We start from the raw sequence: 20,612 nt of genomic DNA on the forward strand, positions 1-20,612 counted from the left end.
TCTGCACAACTAATCTGCATAAATAAATTCAACTTTACGACATATCAACCGTAACGACTCTAGAGCCACATCAATCCGTTTGAGATTACAATGTGTTTAATGCAGATTTGCGCAACTCTCACAGAAACGAAACTTAAAACCGCATCGCTAATTTGCATAAACTCAGCGAAGATAAAACTACAGCTCTTGTGCGCTGATGCGGTCAACTTCTGTTGGATTAAAAGACATGATTCAGTGGAATACAGGTTAGTGTGACCATATTTACGTTTGTCAAAACCAGGACACCGTACGGGGGGTGAGAGGTGGGTCCTCGTCATCGCGCGACTCTCACCTGGTAAAACTTTTTCCCACTGGACACCGAAACATATGTGCTGCTTTGTACACTGTGCACATGGACCCCCACTTGTCCCGAACGCAACGGAAAGCGTGGAATTTCTTGTACAACTCATCGTTAAATACACATTTGTGTTGCAGACTGACCGACTGTTTGTGTTTGCTCGCTCCTTCTGAGTGCAGAGAGCTACATGTACGGACCCCTGTTTGGTCACGCTACGCACATCAACCTACATTCGGTTTGTCGATTAAAATTAACGTAATCGATGAATTTCTTAATGATCAATTATCGATTAATCGATTAATCATGCCCATCCCTAACAGACACTGTAAACAAGTGTGTGTTAGTTTCAGTGTAGTTAGCTCCTCCCTGCAGATATAAGGAAGTGCCCACCAGCGTCTGACCAGAACTGAAGAAGCAGCTTGGATGAGCTGCGAAACGTCTTCAACCAAACTAACTTTTGTCCAGTCGACAAACTGAATTTTCTCCTCAAAAGGAGGCAAGGCCAGTAGGAGCCAGAAGAGCCATATGTGGACTTCCTATTTGGAACGTGGTGACTACCACGTTAGCTATGTCCATTTATATATACAGTCTGTGTCTATATAAAATAAAATGTAACAGAAATTCTATTCTTGTTTGCTTTTTTTCTCATTATTATATACTGGTTTAAGCAATTTTATAACAACCAATACAATACAATGTAAAATTTCATTAACATAGGACATTATTTAACAGATTTACTGAATAAAGAGAACTAAAAGTCCCAGGCGGACAGTTAATAATACAGACCTTTAAGGGATAAGACCACAAACTAGGGAGCATCCACGATCCAACACAGTCTCATTCCCAGACTTCTTCACTTGTCTTCAGTGCAGTACCCACTTCTCTGCCTGTGTGGCTCTGGGAAGTACGGAGCTGAACCGGACAAAACTCAGTTTTCCAGGAGGAAGACATGGGCAAATAATAGAGTTTTGCTTTTAAATCCACTTTTGATTTACAGAGGTTTTCTTATATTGTATTATATTCTCTTTTAAAATTTATGAACGAAGAAAATTAATTTGCACAGATGAAGTCTATGGCTCTCTCATACCACACCTGTCTAAAACGTAGCCTAAGTAATTTTTTATTATTAGCAGGGTGTGTGATGTGCAATTTGACTTTGTATTTGAACACTGCATTAGGGGGTAATCTGGACTAGGAATCCACTGTTTTCAGTTATCTCTCTTCCAATTCTATCAACCAGTACCAGTCTAGAGACATTTATTTATCAGACAAAACTGGTCTAAATGTGTTATGTAGCTGTTATTTATCTCTCAAGTAACTACAGAACACATTTTGGAGGCCAATATCTATCTAAGCCAGAAATTTTTTTTGTATTATTGGCACTTCTATCCAATACCAGTATTGGTGCATCCGTACTCAGAACATAAAAGATTGGGAATCACTGGGTGGGAGCCACCTTTCTTGGTCTTTCATTCAAACATTGTATTACTTATAATATTATCAATAATTTAAATGAATATGAATTTTTTTTTTTTCTTGTTTGAAGTTTCCAGAAATGAACGAAGTGAGTCTGGAGGAGGAGCGAGCAGGCAGCAGTAGCTTCCTTCTGACTTTTGCCATTCAGAATGCTGGTCTCCTCACTGGCTTCTCCATCATGCTGCTCCTCACCATGTACTCCGGACACATCCAGTTGGGCTAGCAGCACAGACCTGCCCCCTGTGCCCCAGAAGAGCTGTGTGCAGCGGGCATGCACACCGGCTCAGAGAGGGATGTTAACACAGATGTCATCAGTCAGTGCTGCAAAGCCACAGAAGGAGCAAGGGCATCCAAGCATCGACGGTGTTCATGATACTTGCTGTTTGTATCTTTTTAGTTTGTTTTTTTATGCAAAACTTGTATGGAAATATCTGTAGTTAAAAGAAACTGGAATTACAACACGTACTTGATATTTGCTGTTTTTATCACATTGTGTAAAAAATTATACTAATTAGAGGTGGGACAAGATTTCCACAACTACAAGACAAGACACATGGTTGGGGCAATAAGAATGAGACAAGATGAGGTTTTGGCAAGGTTTATAATAAATCAACTGAGCGGTTTAGTTTACAATTTTGGCCTCATTAGTGGTACTTTTACTAACTTATATATATTTTAATATTTTTTTCTGTGATTGTAGCACTGCTTTTTAGATCTACACAGCTTCTCAAGAAATTTAATTGGCTACCATTTGACCCCTTTTTTGGCCAATCCAAATGTAAACACATGAGAAAATGTATCTTGAGATTTTTTTCCCCCTTGACCACACAGTTTTATCTTCCCACATCTTGTGGCATGAGGTCTTGTTCATATACTGGATTCTATATAGGAAGTAAGCATGGGTACGCTTCTAGCTTCTTTGTCTCCAATTGACTTTAAATTGATAAAAAAAAAATAAAAATCATCCCTCTCTCTGTAACTGCTGCAGTGACCCTTGTCATTTTGGTCGTAAAATGATCGTATAAACTCACTCTACATGATCCTATGGTTTTTTTTTTCGTAAATAAATTTTTATTCCTAGTACGGAACTGGCTCCAAATTGACTCCTTTAACTCTTAGCCTTGTGAGTTTCATTTGACTGGAGCTGAATGCTTTGGTTGATATCACACACCCTTAGTCTGCTTTTTTATATAGTCTATGATCTTGTCCTATCCCTAATTACTAATTTATCCAAATGTTGCGAGTCTTCACTGGACCAGTATGCATGTATTCAAATGCTCAATTGCTTCAATTCAGGGATCTCATTTTATATCATAGTGCAATCCTTCCAAAAGCCATGAAGAAAATTGTGTCATGTTTTCTTTAATGTTGACTTTAAAGATAGTGCATCAGGAGATGCTATTTACATTGACATAGGGTTTGGGCGATAGGCTTGTCACGATAATGACTATACTGACTTAACATACAATTAATAATAGCTGGAACAATAATTTTTGGGGGTCAGTATTTATTGTGGGTACTTTTTCATGTGGATACTAGGGGGGAAATTTGGGGAAATTTATGTTATTATTCTGTACTAGGATGATATTTGAGCGAAAAAGGTTGGAGGAATAACTTCTATAACACATTTACAGTCATCAGCCCCTCTGAACACCGCCATCATTCGTACACACACCATTTTCTTACTCGGCAATGTGGGTTAAGTGTCTTGCCTAAGGACACAACATTTTTTGCCACTAGCATCCCACTGTGGCACCTACAATTCCCAGCAGTCTCCCATCCAAGAATTAGGCATGGCCTTGCATAGCTTTTGAGATCTGACGAGATCAGGCTTTGACAAGCCGGTATGGCCACAAGCTAGAGAAGCGTTTCATATCTGCCGTTAATTTATTTCATCTTATTTACTGTACATATCATAGACTGTATAAATGAACACAACTAACCTTCCAAAATATTATATATATTATATTATATTATATTATATTATATTATATTAATATAATATTCCTGCTCAGTCAATTCACTTTGTATTGAAAAAAAATGTCGTCCCTCTGTAACTGCTGCTGTCAGGCTATTGGTTTTGCTCCAAAAAATCTTCATATTGCCCCAGTGTACTTGATCCTAATGTTTTTATCTTGCTATTTTGTCTGTAAATAAATTCATAATATGAACTTGGCTCCAAATTTGCCTTATAGCTGATAGCCTTGTGAGATTCATTTGACTGTAGCTGAACACTATGTGTGATGTCACACTGCCTTAGTCCACTTCTTTATACGGTCTATGGTACATATACAATATTTTTGATTATCATATTTTAGGGTTATTGTTTAGCATCCATATTTACCTCAGCAATATATCACACTTCAAAATGTGTTGTGACAGGTCTTGAGCCATGGTGATAACAGTTGTGAATTCTGTGACAATCTGGTTTTGATGATATTGTCACATACACACCCTTTCCCCCCTCTAACTTTTCTTGTGGAGGTTCTGGTTATTGCTTTGCCAGGAATGTTACATAGTACGACATTATGGGGCCCATTTTATTTACTGATCTATGTTGTTTTCCCATCAAAAAACATTCCTGGAGTTGTGTTTTGTTTCATGCACACATGCTTAACACACAAACATTGCATATTTGGGCTTAGTTCTTCTCTGAAACTGAAAACACTCCACCTTCCACTTTGAGATGTCATGTTGTAATACAGAAAGTGTTCCACTCTGTTTTTAAACTCCATACACCTTCACTAGAACCATCTGAAAACACTCAGCCCTGAAATTGGCAGTCTACTAAACTAAAAAAAAATGTAGCTCTTAACATGAAAACTACAGCTTCAGGACAAGGTGGAAGAGAGCATTTTGAGTTTTGGAGGTGTAGACAAACTAATAAAGCATTACTCAAATATTTGTGAATGTCACAAAAGTAACTCCAGGTCTGTTTTTGATGCTTAGATGCTCAGATCTGTGTTTTGCTTAATATAGATTAAATAGACTGTATAAAGAAGTGGACTAAGCGAGTGTGACGTCACCCATAGCATTCAGCGCCACTCAAATGAAGCGTGCGATGCTAACGGTTACAGGAGTGAATCTGGAGCCAGGCTCTATGTTATGAATAGGATTTTTAGATGGACAAAATAGCGATCATGTAGAGCGGGTTAATATGAATATTGTAAGACCAAAAAGACCAGGCTCAGAGCAGCAGTTACTTTAGAATATGGTCACCCCTCTTTCTGTAAGTCAATTGGAGCAAGGGTTAGTAGGAGCTGGAAGAGCTGCATGTGAACTTCCTATTTGGAACAGGGTGACACTGCTATGTCCATTTATATATTATATATATATATATATATATATATATATATATGTGACCAATGCTATGTCAAAACTATGGAGAGGTAACCCCTCTCACAGTAAGAATGCATTTTCACTGAATAAATATAAGATTAGATGTAATGGTATTCTTTAGAGTAGAACCAGCTGAAGCAATAATATCTCCAATGAAACCGCAAGTGACGGGCTCTCCACCACAAATTTGCGCACAATTTACGCACATTTTTCTGTTTAAGGTGTCATCATTTATTTTAAATAGTCTACTCATAACTATTGTGCAATTTAGACTGGTTTTGTCCCTTGTTTACATTACATTATGGTTGCTAGGTAACAGACGGGTAGCAGAATTCCCCTGCAAAGGTCACATCCATAGACTGTAGATAGAAAGGGACACAGCTAACCTGCTAGTGTCTCCAGACCCAGCTCCTTTTCACTTTACATTGAATAATTGTCATCCCTGTATCTGCTGCTGTGAGCCTTATCATTTTGATCTTGAAATGTTCATATTGACCCGCTCTACATGATCCTGGTGTTTTTATTTTGCTATTTTGTCTGTCAATAAATTCCTATTCTTAATGCAGAACTTGGCTTCAGATTCACCCCATAACTGCTGGCCTTCATTTGACTGGAGCCAAGTTAGTGGTGTGCCAAATGGGTGATGTCACACTCCCTTAGTCCACCTCTTAATACAGTCTATGGTCACATCTGATGCTCATGTCCAACTAGGAAGTAAAATGACAAAACTTGCACCAAAATGTTTAAACTTAAAACAGAACTAGGGAAGATTTGTACTGAAATAGATAACGATGTTAACTTGGATTACATTATAAATACTTTATTATCCCAAAGGAAATTAATTAACTAAAATTTTATTAATTAATTTGGTGAAATTAGGAGTCTAACCTGTCATATGCACTTTAAATCGTAATAAAACTGATCTAAGCTAGGTTTTGGCATTGCACCCATCCCTAAGCCAGTTCTCCCTGGCGAAAAAGTAGATCATTCTGGGTGTTTTATCACTATTGTGCAAAATTATTTCTGTATCGCTGTAGACATTTTAATCAAACTAAATGGGACCAAAGGAGCTTTTAAGTGAAAAAATTTAAATATTTATGGATTAGATGTTTGGTTGTTTTTATATTGAATGGATCGATTATTGTTTTTGCTACTCATTACCCTACAAAATGATTCATTCTGACACTTGTCAAAATGTCAAAATCTTGTGTATCAAAGCTCTTTCATATGTGCTTGCCTTCACAGTGTGGATGACAGACAGGCATTGAGGTGGAGGTTTCAGGGGCCACAGCTTTGTAAATAAGTGTATCCAGTTAAAGAGGACTATACTGATCTGATGGCCATTTCATACAAGTGCATATAAGATTTCTATTCTACAGGCCCTGTTTGTGTGCGCCCTAAACCTATTTTGTATTATGTGTTATCTAATTATGAAATTTTAGAATAAATGAAAAATGAATTAAATAACTAATTGACTTTATAAAATATGTTGTTTGTTTAGTTGTTTTTCTTTTGGTGATTAAAAAAGTGTTATAAAGTGTCATTATGTTACTTCTCTATATGAAGAAAGATACCCAAACTAGGGCTGGAGAAAATTTTTCTGTTCAAAGTGAACCACCCCACATCTGCTTATAGTTAAGTGCAGGTCATAAGATTAGTGTTCATAAAGCAAAATGGTGCCCATGCTAAAAACTCAAGACTAGACTCTTCAGTTAAAGGTACTCCAAATGTTTTTTGTTCTTTTAGATTGTTATATTATGACAATAATCCACGACCAAGAGCCCATTTCCCTGATTTTTTTTTTTTCTCGTCATTTTGACACTATAACACTATAACATTTAAATTTAATATTTATATTTAACTTTTATACTTTAATATTTATATTTTGATTTAATATTTAAATTTAGATGTACATTTAACAATTATATTTAACATTTACATTTAACACTTAGGTGTAATATTTATTTAATAATTGTAATTTAATATTTAACTATTTACATTTTGTGAATGTGCAAAAAAGTAACTAAATTTCACACCTGTTTTTGAACACTGAAGCTAAATGTCACAAAAATGTAGTTTCCCATATGGCGCAAAACTAGCCCCATATGCCCCATATGGCACAAAACTAAGTCTTACCACATAATTACCAGCAGACATTCCTTCACATATAAAAACAAAGGCAATTCTGGCGAAGAGAGGGGCAAAGACAAAACAGTGTTTCCGTTTGCAATCTTCATATCCGGTAAAAGAAATGACGTTATATTCAAAGTTAAAAAAAAGTTCATGTTCAATACGAAAAACATAAGTAAAGAATCAAAATTGTGTTTCTCACTTCCATGCGTATAAATAATAAATGGGTTATTTTGGGGAATTCCTTTCTGGTGGACATGCAGATTCCTGTTTCCTGACAGCCTGGTGGGCAGAGAGGGGAGAGAGTTCAGCATCCTAACAGCCTGGTGGATGAAGCTGTTAGTGAGTCTGGTGGTGTGGGAACATTACCAAAGGGAAGTCTCCTGCTCCCATAAGCAGGAGGCTGAACAAATTGTGTGTGGAGTGACTTGTATCACTCACAATTGTGATCGATTTGCGGGACAGGCGGCTGGTGCATATGTCTTGAAGGGAGGGGAGTGGTGCACTAGTGATCTTCCTGGCTGTGTTCACTATGTGCTGCAGGGCTCTCCTGTCGTGGTCAGTGCCTGCTTCCACCCCACCAGTGATGAAACTGGAAAGGATGCTCTCAATGGTTCCTCTGTAGAATGTGGTCATGGAGAGGTGCTTCCGGGTCGCCACTGGAGATGGCAGCGTGAAAAATCTGCACTGACAAATTTATTTAAAAAACAAGTCAATTTAAGTAGCAGTCTTTATTAAACTAGTAATATTTTTGAAAGGGGAATGGATTGACATCCAAGAAAAGTCAAATGAAGTCTGTTCCGATACTCGAGAAGAACACTGAAGATGAAGAGGCTAACAGGGTCCTGTTAAGATGATGGCAGCTTTGAGGCTGGAAGCGAGGACAAGCTGTCACTGATCCTGAAGGAGATCAGGGAGATGTGAGGGGAGAATAAAAAGCAATTTGGGGACCTAAAGCAAGAAATTACACAGACTAACCTGAGATTGGATGAAGTGGAAAGAATGTTTGCTACTATTGATGATTGTGTGCAGGGGGCGGAGGATCATCACTGAATTAATGAAACAACCAGTGCTACAATTAAAACTATCTGACTTGAAGGTTGGCTCCCATAGGGATATACAGAATATACAGTGTTCCGGAGGGAGCTGAGGGGACTACGGCTTCATCAGTCAGCAGTTTGTGGAGCAGTTGTTGTGTGAAAATCTGGATCTCCCAATTACTAAGGATCTGACAATTGAGAGAGTGCATCGAGTATTGACACCGAGGCCCTGGTGGGCAGCCCAGATCTATAGTCATCAGATTCCAGAATTATCGGATCAAAGACGAGGTGCTCAGAGCTGGCAAAGGAAGGGTTTCACATGGAAGGATGGAAAAGTCAACTTGGATCACAATTACATGCCTGATGTTTGGGCAAGAAAGGAATATGGAGAAATAAGAAGGATCCTAAAGGCAAGCAGCACAAAATTCTAAACACTGTCCCCAAAAGGATTTAAGGTCTTCCTGAATGATGAAACAAAGATATATGATTCAGTGGAGCTGCGTCAGATCTGGCGGATAAGAAGTTGCTGGTAACGAGAGCACCTGGTCTCCCCTCTGGTGAAACTTCAGCGGTATACTTAGACGTCAGCACCAGGACGACACAAACAGGGATTTAAAGAAAACCTACAGGCGTTTAGGTGGGATGCATCCACGAGTAGCATCTGATGAAGCAAAATGGACATGTACGGAGTGGATATATTTTGACAAGAGCTTAAGGACTTGGATGCCAAATGTGAACTAATTAATGTCACGGACAATAGTGAAAGGCCCTTGATGCCAAGCAGGCCAAAGAGGATATCCCTCCATTAGGGTCTGGACCTCATTTTTGGAAGTGGGCATGAATGTTAGTTTAATTCTTCTAACTACAGTGTTTAGTTGTAGTTTTGTGTTCACTGTTACATTAAAAAGGGGAGCTTTATAGTGGTTTTAATTGATTACTTTTCTGGACTGGGGAAATATGCATAGCAGTGTACTGAAATGCATTTCTTTTAATGTCAATGGGGTATTAAAGAGAAAGAAATGGCCCAAAAACCTTTCCTCCATGAAACACATATGTATCTAAGATAGAGCAAGGTTTTAAATTTGTGTTTGCCTCATCATATAGACTTGCATATGTAACACCTGAAGTTTACAGGTAGCTTTAATAACAAAGCAAGCCAGTCAGTGTATGGGTCTAACAGCCATACGGCAGCTTTTATTTACAAAAAATATTAAAAGGTGCTTTTAACAGGTGAGGATACTACTGCAGGGGTGCGGCTTCACCCTAAAGCTGGGGTGAAGGAGACATGCTATAAAGTGAGAAAACAAACAAGATTAATACAAAGAAAACCGTTACCACAACTGAAAACACCCATATACAAGTGCCACCATCACCAATAACTATAAATAAGGTCACCCTCTATGTGAGCCCCCTCCACACCCAGCTACCTCCAGCCCACACCCACTGCAGAGCTGTAATGAATTAACAATCAAAAACTAAAACTCTAAAACGGCAGCCAGCACTGAGCCTGTAACACAGTGCAGTTAATTAAATACATCAATTAAAATTAAACAATAAGATAAAAGTTAAAAGCATACCTCTCTCATCTGGACTGTTAAAACCCTTAAAATAATGTTTACAAAAATTACAAATTTGTTTTCTAACAAGATTAAAATGTACAAACATTACATTTGTTTGGCTCACCAGAAATAGCCGTGTGTTAGGCCTGCTCAGGAAGAGGAAGTCACCTGGTTCCCCTCTGACCTTTGTAGTCTCTGCCATGTGACACCTGTGTCACATGGCAGAGACTACATGATCAGCTACCTTGCCACACATATAAAAGAGGAGCTGCCACATTAATATCCAGTGGGCTGGTTTATAAACCTAGGTCTGAAATGGTAGATGACGTAGGTAGATTTATTGAGATTACTGGTAGATTAGAGGCCACTGAGGTGACTTTGATAAATGTTTATGCTCCACCAGGGAGTGATTGGTTCTTCTGTAAAAGCATTTTTGATTCGATGGCTATGTCCCAAGGATTCGTTATGTGGTGGGGATTTCAATATCAGGCTAGACCCACATCTAGAGTCATCAGCCAGAGTAAACTGCTATCTAAAAAGGTTAGGTCTTTAATGGAGGAGTTGGGTGTTATAGATGTATGGAGAGACATGCACCCAACAGCCAGAGATTATACCCATTTTTCTAGCCCACACTCAGTTTATTTGAGGAGATTATTTCTTTGTCTTTGCTTCTGAGAGAATTAAGATAATGGATTCTCAAATATTAACAATTGACTTATCAGACCATAGCCCAATAATCCTGGTAGCAGATTTGAAAAAAGACACAAAGAGAACCTTGTGGAATCTCAATTCATATATTCTTAATGACTCAACAACACTAGAGGAAATTAACAAGGATATTAACAAATATTTGGGAATTAATAACAATGGGAAAATGAAGCCCACAATTGTTTGGTCTTGAGAGAGAAACTTATCTCCCTAACAGTATTTATGAAAAAAAGTAGGAGTCAAATTCTGGAAAATCTGCAGGCAAAATTAAAACAGATACAAAATAGGGACAGCCAAAATACTACCGTGAAAATGAGATCTGAAATAAAGATGGTGCAAAAACAAATAGATTTATAATCTAGAAGTGCAAAAAAAAAAGATACAGAAACATTCTGAGGTGGGTGGAAGATCAGCAAAAATCTTTGCCTATAAACTATGAAAACAACAAATGGAGAATACAATTTATAAGATTAAAAATCCTATTACTGGTGAAGTTGAAGACTCAAGGGAGAAGATTAAAGAATGTTTTGGGAAATTTTATGAAGCTTTATATACCCAACCATCAACAGCTAATGAGAAGTGTATTGATATGTTCTTGAATGGTCCTGAGCTACCTAAAATGTAAGATTCACAAAATGAAATGTTAGTGAAGGCTATCACAATTAAAGAATTAAATTTAGCCATAGTAAAGCTGAAATCAGGTAAATCTCGAGGCTCTGATGGGTACACAGGAGAGTGATATAAATGCCTAAAAATTTACCTGACGCCACTGCTATTGCAAACATTTAATTGGGTTTTACAAACTGGTGAAATACCCCCTTCTTGGTGTGAAGCCATTATTTCAGTTATCCCAAAAGAAAATAAAGACAAACAAGAATGTGGAAAATATTGACCCATAAGTGTCCTTAATGTTGACTATAAATTATTTACTTCCATATTTGCACGTAGATTAGAAAAGATTTTGCCAGAGATAATCAGTCTATATCAGACAGGATTTATACATCAAAGACAAACACTGGACAATATCAGGAGGTCACTCCATATGTCCAAGTCATAAAGATCTACCTAATACAAAGCCAAGCAAACTGCACTGAAACACTCTGTGCCCCTTTTTTGGACCCTCACCCACAGTTTGAGAACCCCTTCTTTAAGAGAACTTCCTCTGGCACTTTACACAAAACTATGAAAAAAAGTGAAGGAAGTAGGTAAGATTTTTTAAACCTGTTTTTTAAAGTTCCAAACTGGAGTTTCATTCTTTTCTGGTTTTGCAGTGATATTTACCAGCCTCTGCATGTTTACCAAACCAAACGCACATCATGACAAACACAGATGCATTTGTGCACTTTTGTTAGACAAACTTCAGCCAAATGTGGCAGTAGGTCTGTTCTGTAGATCTGCTCTATGCTGTAGACCTGCTTTGTGCCAACACTGTAACATAAATTTAGACTCGTTTTTACTTCACATTTCGTCTTGTTCTTCTAATCAGCATGCACTGTGGAAGGGGCTTGTGTTCGCTGTACGCAGGAAGGAGCGAGAGCGTGAAAAGGCGAGGGGCAGTGTGCTGACGTGAGGCAGATGGACAGGTAGGATGTTTAGGAGTTTAACCTGCCCTGTGATGCACGCTGGTACACGAGGGCACACGCTGTTGCAGACGAGCCGTGCATAGGGAGCGTGTGTGTTTGTGATGTGCCGTAGAATCTCCGTGGATTTCAAATGAGCGCACAGGCTGCACTGAGACGCCCCACACGCTCCTGCACCCCGCTACAAGTTTATTACCAACAGCAGCGGCCGTAATGAAATATGATCGCACTTGTCGAGTGTCAGACCTTGAGTGAGAGACAAGACCGAGTCCAAACGTGATCGAGTCCGAGACGAGTACTAAGACACGGCGATCTACACACATGACCTTGGCGATCGACTGGTAGATCGCGATTGACGTATTGAGCACCCATATTGTAGACCGTGTAACACAACAAAAAACTGCAGCAATAAGAGTAGGGCTAAACACAGAAATGGCCTTTGATTCTGTAAGGTGGCTTTTTCTCTATAAAATAATGAGCAAATTTGCTTTCCATGATTCGTTTATCAGAGTGATTCAATCAACATATTCGAAACCAATTGCACAGCTAAAGATCAGTGAGGATCTCTCAGACTCATTTCAGCTGGAAAGGGGAAGTAGACAGGGCTGCCCAGTCTCTCCCCTTTTATTTGTTCTATTTATCGAGTCTCTTGGACAGTTAATAAGACAAAGTTCCTAGGTTAAAGATGTGACAATTGTGGAAGTTGAACACATGGTGGCAAAAAAAAGATTAACTCCAAGCAACCTGTGTCTACTCCGGATTTAACCTCAGTTCCATCAGAATACCATGACCTAGGTGAGGTCTTCAGTAAGGAGAAGGCGCTATCTTTACCACCACACAGGCCCCATGACTGTGCCATAGACCTTCTTCCCGGAGTTTCAAGCTCTGGTAAATGATGTCCTTCGGGACTATCTTAACCGCTTTGTTTTCGTCTACCTGGACGATATTCAGATTTTTTCCAGAGACCCTTTGGAACATCGCCAACATGTCCGCCAAGTCCTACAAAGGCTTCTAGAGAATAAACTATTTGTGAAGAGTGAGAAATGTGAGTTCCATGCCAGTTCTGTCTCTTTTCTGGGTTTTGTAATTGAAGGTGGACAAGTTAAGGCTGACCCTATGAAGATCAAGGCAGTCTCGGAGTGGCCCCCTCCCTGTAATCGCAAACAACTACAATGGTTTCTTGGCTTTGCCAACTTTTACAGGAGATTCATTCGAGATTACAGCAAGGTTGCACTTCCTCTCACCCGTCTAACTTCCACGAAACAGTGGAAACACCCATTCCAATGGACTGAATAAGCTTAAGAGGCTATTCGCTACAGCTCCCGTCCTGATTCATCCTGACCCCTCAAAGCAGTTTATTGTTGAGGTTGATGCCTCAGATGTGGGAGTCGGAGCTGTTCTCTCCCAGCGCTCTGACTCAGATTTTCGACTCCACCCTTGTGCTTTCTTTTCCAGGCAGCTAGCTCCTGCTGAATGCAACTATGATATCGGCAACAGGGAACTCTTAGCAATCAAACTCGCACTTGAAGAGTGGAGACATTGGCTGGAAGGAGCAGAGCAGCCCTTCGTTGTATGGACTGATCACAAGAATTTGGCCTACATCCAGTCTGCTAAGAGGCTGAACTCACGCCAAGCCAGGTGGGCTTTGTTTTTTGGGAGGTTCAAGTTCTCCATTACGTACCGCCCTGGTTCCAAGAATATAAAACCCGATGCTCTCTCTCACCAGTTTGACCCTTCTGAGCAGTCTGATCCTGAGACCATTGTGTTCTTGGAGCTCTCTGTTGGCAGGTAGAAGTAAATGTGAAAAAGGCGCAGGAAGCAGACCCCGATCCAGGAGGTGGACCACCCAACAGACTCTATGTCCCATCCGCTGTACGCAGTGAGGTCTTGCAGTGGTCCCATAACTCCTTTTTTGCCAATCGTCCCTGGTCACACACCGCAGTGGATTTTGTAACCAGACTACCCTCTCTAACGGTCAATCTGTCATCTTGACAATTGTAGACAGATTTTCTAAAGCAGCTCATTTTGTGGCCCTCCCTAAACTGCCCTCAGCTTGAGACTGCCGACCTCATGGTACAGCACGTATTCCGCCTGCATGGCATCCCTACTAACATTCTCTGACCGGGGCCCCCAATTCATCTCCCAGGTTTGGAAGGCGTTTTGTCAATCTCTGGGTACCACCGTCAGCCTCTCCTCTGGTTTCCATCCACAGACTAATGGTCAAACCGAAAGGGCCAATCAAGACCTGGAATCTGCCCTTCGCTGTGTGGCCAGTCACAACCCTGCATCCTGGAGTTCACACCTACCTTGGGTTGAGTACGCACATAACTCTTTAACCTCCTCTGCCACTGGTCTCTCCCCTTTTCAGTGCTCTATTGGCTATCAACCTCCTCTCTTGTCCATAGACGAGGTTGAAGTTGCTGTACCCTCCATCCAAGCCCACATGCAGAAGTGTCGTAAGACCTGGAAGGAGACCAGGAAGGCCCTGTTGCGGACTTCATCTCAAAATAAGACTTTGGGTGACCGTCATCACCGCCCAGCACCGAAGTAAACCCCAGGTCAGAAAGTCTGGTTATCTTCAAAACACATCCCTTTAAAAGCTGAATCCAAGAAACTGTCACCCCGCTTCATTGGGCTGTTTGAAATTGAAAGGGTGATAAATCCTGTTTCCATTCGCCTCAAACTCCCACAAGCACTACGTGTTCATCCTACCTTTCACGTATCCCAACTTAAACCTGTCTACTCTAGTAATCTGTGCCCTCCTTCCGAGCCCCCTCCGCCCCCGCTTCTGGCGGATTCTGGATGTCCGTCGACGTGGGCTCCAGTACCTGGTCGACTGGGAAGGGTACGGTCCCGAGGAGCGGTCCTGGGTTGGTCGTGCCCTGATCCTGGACGCAGACATGCTGAAGGAGTTTCATCGCACTCACGCTGACCGGCCTGGTGGTGCGCCAGGAGGCGCCCGTTGAGGGGGGGATACTGTGAGGGTTTCATCCTGCCCCTCCTACCCCTCCCTTCCCTGCTCTTTCTCTCCTTACCCTATTTGTTTTTTCCTGGGCGGACCCCAATCACTCACCTGCTGAGCTCCACTCCTGATCCTCGTCAAGTAATCATCTCCTGCAATAAAAGACCTGCTGACCTGCTCTCCAGTGCCAGATCTTTCCATCAACCAAGTGGTGAACAACTCAGGCTTTTTGTGTTTTTGAGCATTTTTGAAGATTTTTTACACTTACCTGTTTTCTTTTATCCGTTCCCCAGTTCTTCCGTTTTGGAGCCAGCCTCATCCCGTTACCACCAGTTTCTGTAAGCCTCCGGTCAGCCTCCATCTCCACAGACCTCCCATCTGCAGCCAACCCGAACCCGTCCTGCCTCCCCTAGAATCTATCCCCCCGCCAGACTATTTTTGTTAATAAAATACTTTTTTCCCTCTGCATATTTGGGTCCGACCAGTGATTCTTTAACAGTTCGCAGATGATGTACTAGTTTATATCGAGAAACTGAAGAATTCTTTTAATGGGTTGATGACTATGTTGGGGGAATTTGGAAATCTATCAGGTTATAAGCTTAATATTTCTAAAACACAGGTGATGGCCTTAAATTTCACTGTCTCAGCAAATGTACAGGAAAGATATAATCTGAACTGGGCGGCTCCAGAAATAAAATACCTGAGGGTCACAATTACTAAAGATCTACCAAATTTAATGAGAACAAACTCTGAACCATTGTCACTAGCGATAAAAGAGGATTTGTATAGATGGAATTTTATCCCATTTTTAAGTTTAACCTCCAGAGAAAATTCAATTAAAATGACAATACTCCCAAAATTGCGATATTTGTTTTGAACACTTCCAGTAGAGGTACCTGACAGTTACTTTAAAGAGTGGGACAAACAGATACCGCATTTTATTTGGCAAGGAAAGAACCCTAGGGTAAAGTATAGAGGCTTTGCACCGTCACGTGACCCCTATAGCAACGGTACCTACACCGCCATGACACTGGACACGCTATGCCATTGACTTCAGTAGCATCAGAGAAACATGGGCAGGTTTTGTTGTGTATTTGGTTGTTCTAGACGCTCTGAAAGGGATAAAATGAATTGTTTCTTCACTGTTCCTCTGGAAATTACTCATCAGGAGCTCAAACAAGGGAATTATCGAAAAAAAGACGCGGATTATGGCTAGCAACAATAAACCACAAAGAGATTTCCAATGGTACCATCAAGACACCTGAAGTTTCATCAAGATATTTGCTATTTAAATTGTTTCATAGCTTATTTAATGAGAAAAGCACATTTACTGAACTAAAATGTCATTAATTTATCCAGGAAAACCCGCACTACTTTACGATTCAATAAACCCACACTGGGCTCCTGTGATCAACACGGCGCACGAGTCGAAGAGTCTGTGAGCCGAACCTCCAAAGAATCAGCCATGAAAAGATCCTTGCGAATGTTAGAAAGATTCGCTCACAAAAAGTGATTAATTCTAGAAGACATAGTTGTGGATAAGCAAGACAGTAAAGAAAACATGGGTCCTACGACGAGTGACATGTTTATATGTGCGTTGGAAGATACAGTTTCTACTGCCACTCACACTGCAAATGTTTTCTTTTTACATTCTAGTTCAGTAAATGTGCTTCTCTTATTAAATAAGCTATGAAACAATTTAAATAGCAAATACCTTGATGAAAGTGACGTGAGTGTGTCTTGATGGTACCATTGGAAATCTCTTCGCGGTTTATGTGCTCTAGCCATAATTCCTGTTTTTTTTTTTCAATAATTCCCTTGTTTGATCCTGATGAGTCATTTCCAGAGGAACAGTGAAGAAACAAATCATTTTATCCCGTTGAGAGCGTCTAGAACAACCAAATACACAACAAAACCTGCCCATCTTTCTCCGATGCTACTGAAGTCAATGACATAGCGTGCCCAGTGTCATGTCAGCGTAGGTACTGTTGCTATAGGGGTCACGTGACGGTGCAAAGCCTCTATAGTACAATGCAATTAAGAAAAGAGAAAGGAGGGATGGCCCTTCCCTGTTTAAGATACGATTTCTATGCTTCCCAGTTGGTTCCACTTCTTTATTGGTGTAGTGAGGATTATAAAGCAAAGTGGAAGGAAATGGAGTTTAAAATGATAAAAAATTTACCCCTGCAGGCCATAATATTTGATAAGAATCTGTGGTCACTAATGAGTGAAATGGGCAACTGCTGGATGAATCTAACTCTTAAGATCTGGCAAAAAGTGGTAAATGTGTCTCAAATCCAGTAAATGATAACATTATTCAAATGGTTATTTGATTCTGAGTTTTCTCCCAATGAAAGCGACTGTGTTTTTCAGTTTTAGATAGAAAGGCGTCTGGTCATTCACAGAAAAGAAAGTTTTTTTCTCAGCTTTCAGGCAATGCAAAACCGGTATGACTTGCAGACAGTTGACTTTTATAGATACTTACAAGTCAGACATAACTTTACCTCCAATTGCAAAATATCAAATTTGACTCGACCTGAAGAAGCACTTTTTAAAGTACTGAAATTGGTATATGAACTATCTACGCCAAAAATGATATCTAAAATATACAATGTTCTATTTACAAGAATGAAACACTATATGTGAAACAGAAATGGGAAAGGAAGGCGGCAATAGAAATGACTGAGGATGAATGGGAAGGAATCTGGTCATTTCAGTGGTCGTCAACTGCTTCCCTGTCCTGGAGGGAGAACTGCCGGAAGAATGTTATTAGATATTATTAAACTCCGGCTCAGGGAACCAACAAGTTGACATGCTGGAGGCAGTGCGGTTCTGCCCATATGGAAAAGGTATAGACAAATCATACACCATTTTAACATGTTTTATCTGAATCTTAAAAGATTTGTATATGACAGTGAAAACAGTTACAAAATCTTTGGTAAATATGTGCAGCATGAAACATATAAAACTTTTTAACCTACAAGGGCTGAATATGACACTAATCCCACACACAATATCCTCACAAGTGTTGGACAAAGGTCATGTGTTGTGTGTGTATGAGAGTGAGAAAGAAAATTATCACAGTGTGTGTCTGTGTGTGTCTGTGTGTGTTTGTATGTGTGTGTGTGTGTGTTTGTATGTGTGTGTGTGTGTGTTTGTATGTGTGTGTGTGTTTGTATGTATGTGTGTGTTTGTGTGTTCATATGTGTGTGTGTGTTTGTGTGTGTGTGTGTGTGTTTGTATGCGTGTGTGTGTGTGTTTGTATGTATGTTTGTGTGTTGGGGTGTGTGTGTGTGTTTATATGTGTGTGTTTGTGTGTGGGGGTGTGTTTGTTTGTGTGTGTGTGTTTGTGTGTGTGTGTGTTTGTATGCGTGTTTGTGTGTATGTGGTATGTTGGTGTGTGTGTGTGTGTGTGGGTATGTTGGTGTGTGTGTGTGTGTTGGGCAGCATGGGTGTAAACACAGTAATACAAATATTGCATTACAACCTTAAAAACATAAGACACACACTCTTCCACTGATCTCACAGTGAACATACATCAGGCTGTAAAAAGATTTTTACTCTGCAAAATCCTGTAGCTCCTTTCCTTGTTGCCTCTTCGAGGAGCCATTTGCTTGTGTGATACCACAGTACTTGTAACTGTCCTCAACATCTACTATAGTTCTCTTTATAGGTAGTAGCTAGTTAGCTTAACTGGTAAGACACTGGACTGTCATATGGGCAACCAGGGTTCAAATCCCCCTTCTGACTCAGGTTTTGTTTTGTTTTTTTAACCACAACATATAATTAAAGAATACAAACATTACATGGAACATACAAAGAAAATGTTATCATGCACATTACCTGTAAATGTCATGCAAAATGTTCACTTTATCTTTACAAGTTTTTCATAATATAGTTGTATGAGAAAAATGCAAAAGGGGCCACTCTCAGGAGTAAACCACACATGACACATATTAACCTTATATAAAGATTTACTACAAAGACAGTGGTAAATTCTTATATTTTTTTCCTGTTTTTTTCCATATGGGACCATAGGGAATCACCGCAGGGAATCATTATCACATATTCTGGGCTTGCTCCAAATTAAAAATGTATTGGAGTGAGATTCACATAAGATTAAATTTAGTTTTTGGAGTGAATATATCATTTGATTTTGAAACTCTGTATTTAGGTATGGTTACTTTTTTGGAAAGGAGAAGTGATAAGAAGCTTTTACAAGCTGTCTTGGTGGCAAGTAAAAAGAATATCACCAAAAAAATGACTAACTCCTGTCCCGCCCTCACTGGACGGCTGGATTGACACAATATCTGATATATTTAAGATGTAAAAGCTAACTTATACGATAAACCTTCAAAGAGACAAATTTTATTGTATTTGGAATAAATGGATTAAATATATCACCCATATAATAAAAGATTTCTTGTAATTTCTCCACTTCTGGTGAAGATTTGTTATATTTTATTTGACACTCTATAACACAATAGTTTTGATGGCAGTTTTGTTTCTGTAAGCTCCCCTGTTCTTGTAAATAGTTTAGTTTTTCTTTTCAGTCTTTTTTTCCCTCTTTTTCTTGTTATTGTATATATCAAAATTGGAAAGACCGCATTTGAACTGGGACTTTGTAATATGCAAACACTTGCTCTTTCCAAATTAATAAAAAAAAAAAAAAAAAGTGGTCATGATGAGTGGTGAGGCACTTGCCCACTTGAGTTTTTGCAGGAAGGAGAAGCGCTGCTTGGCTTTCTTCACCAGTGATGCCGTGTTGGTAGTCCAGGAGAGCTCCTCACTGATGTGCACCCCCAGGAATTTAGTGCTGCTCACTCTCTCCACAGCAGCACCGTCGATGCTTGGTCTTTGGCTGAGGAAGTCTGGCAGCCAGTTACAGAGGGAGGTGCTGAGACCCAGTTTGTCAAGTTTGCAGATGAGCTGTTGTGGTATTATAGTGTTGAATGCTTAACTGAAGTCAGCACTGATCAGCATTCTCACATGTGAGTCTTTATTGTCCAGATCGGTGAGGGCTGGTGGAGGGCAGAGCAGATCATCCTTTGTGGAACATTTGGCTCATTATGTGAATGGGAAGGGGTCCAGGGTGGAGGGAAAGATGGATTTAATGTGAGTCATGACCAGCCGTTTAAAGCACTTCATGATGATGGGCACCAATGCCACAGGGCATTAGTCGTCGAAGCAGGATGGGGATGTTTTTTTGGCACAGGTATGATGGTGGCGGCTTTGAAGCAGGATGGGACAATGGTTTGCTCTAAAAATGGTTTGTTGACGATGTCTTCAACAATGTACATGTATGTTCAAGATGTGTACTGATGTGTTGGTTTTATTCTATACAAATCAAACCTTAGTGCATTAGTAAGTGTAAAGTTAACTTAATAAACAACACAGTGTTGTGTGTGCCATCTTTTGTGCAGTTGTTTTAAATGTATCCACATTTGCTAATTATAGTTAGCCAATCTCAGAAAGATTACA

At 39.9% G+C, this 20,612-nt stretch overlaps 1 protein-coding gene across 2 annotated transcripts in view; it reads left to right on the forward strand.

Moving 5' to 3' along the window:
• The window catches only part of slc39a14 (solute carrier family 39 member 14), a 46,069-nt gene extending 39,374 nt beyond the window's left edge, over positions 1–6,695 (forward strand). For both annotated transcript variants that reach the window (XM_055161764.1, XM_055161763.1), the window contains one exon: positions 1,884–6,695. In XM_055161764.1, coding sequence (XP_055017739.1) covers positions 1,884–2,036 — 153 coding nt within the window. In that variant the 3' untranslated portion in view covers positions 2,037–6,695. The remainder of the gene's footprint in view (positions 1–1,883) is intronic.
• The last annotated feature ends 13,917 nt before the right edge of the window (positions 6,696–20,612 follow it).

Source organism: Boleophthalmus pectinirostris, unplaced genomic scaffold (genome assembly GCF_026225935.1).
Source record: "Boleophthalmus pectinirostris isolate CB_2022bp ecotype Guang Dong unplaced genomic scaffold, ASM2622593v1 HiC_scaffold_4, whole genome shotgun sequence".
In the NCBI taxonomy this organism is placed as follows: domain Eukaryota; kingdom Metazoa; phylum Chordata; class Actinopteri; order Gobiiformes; family Gobiidae; genus Boleophthalmus; species Boleophthalmus pectinirostris.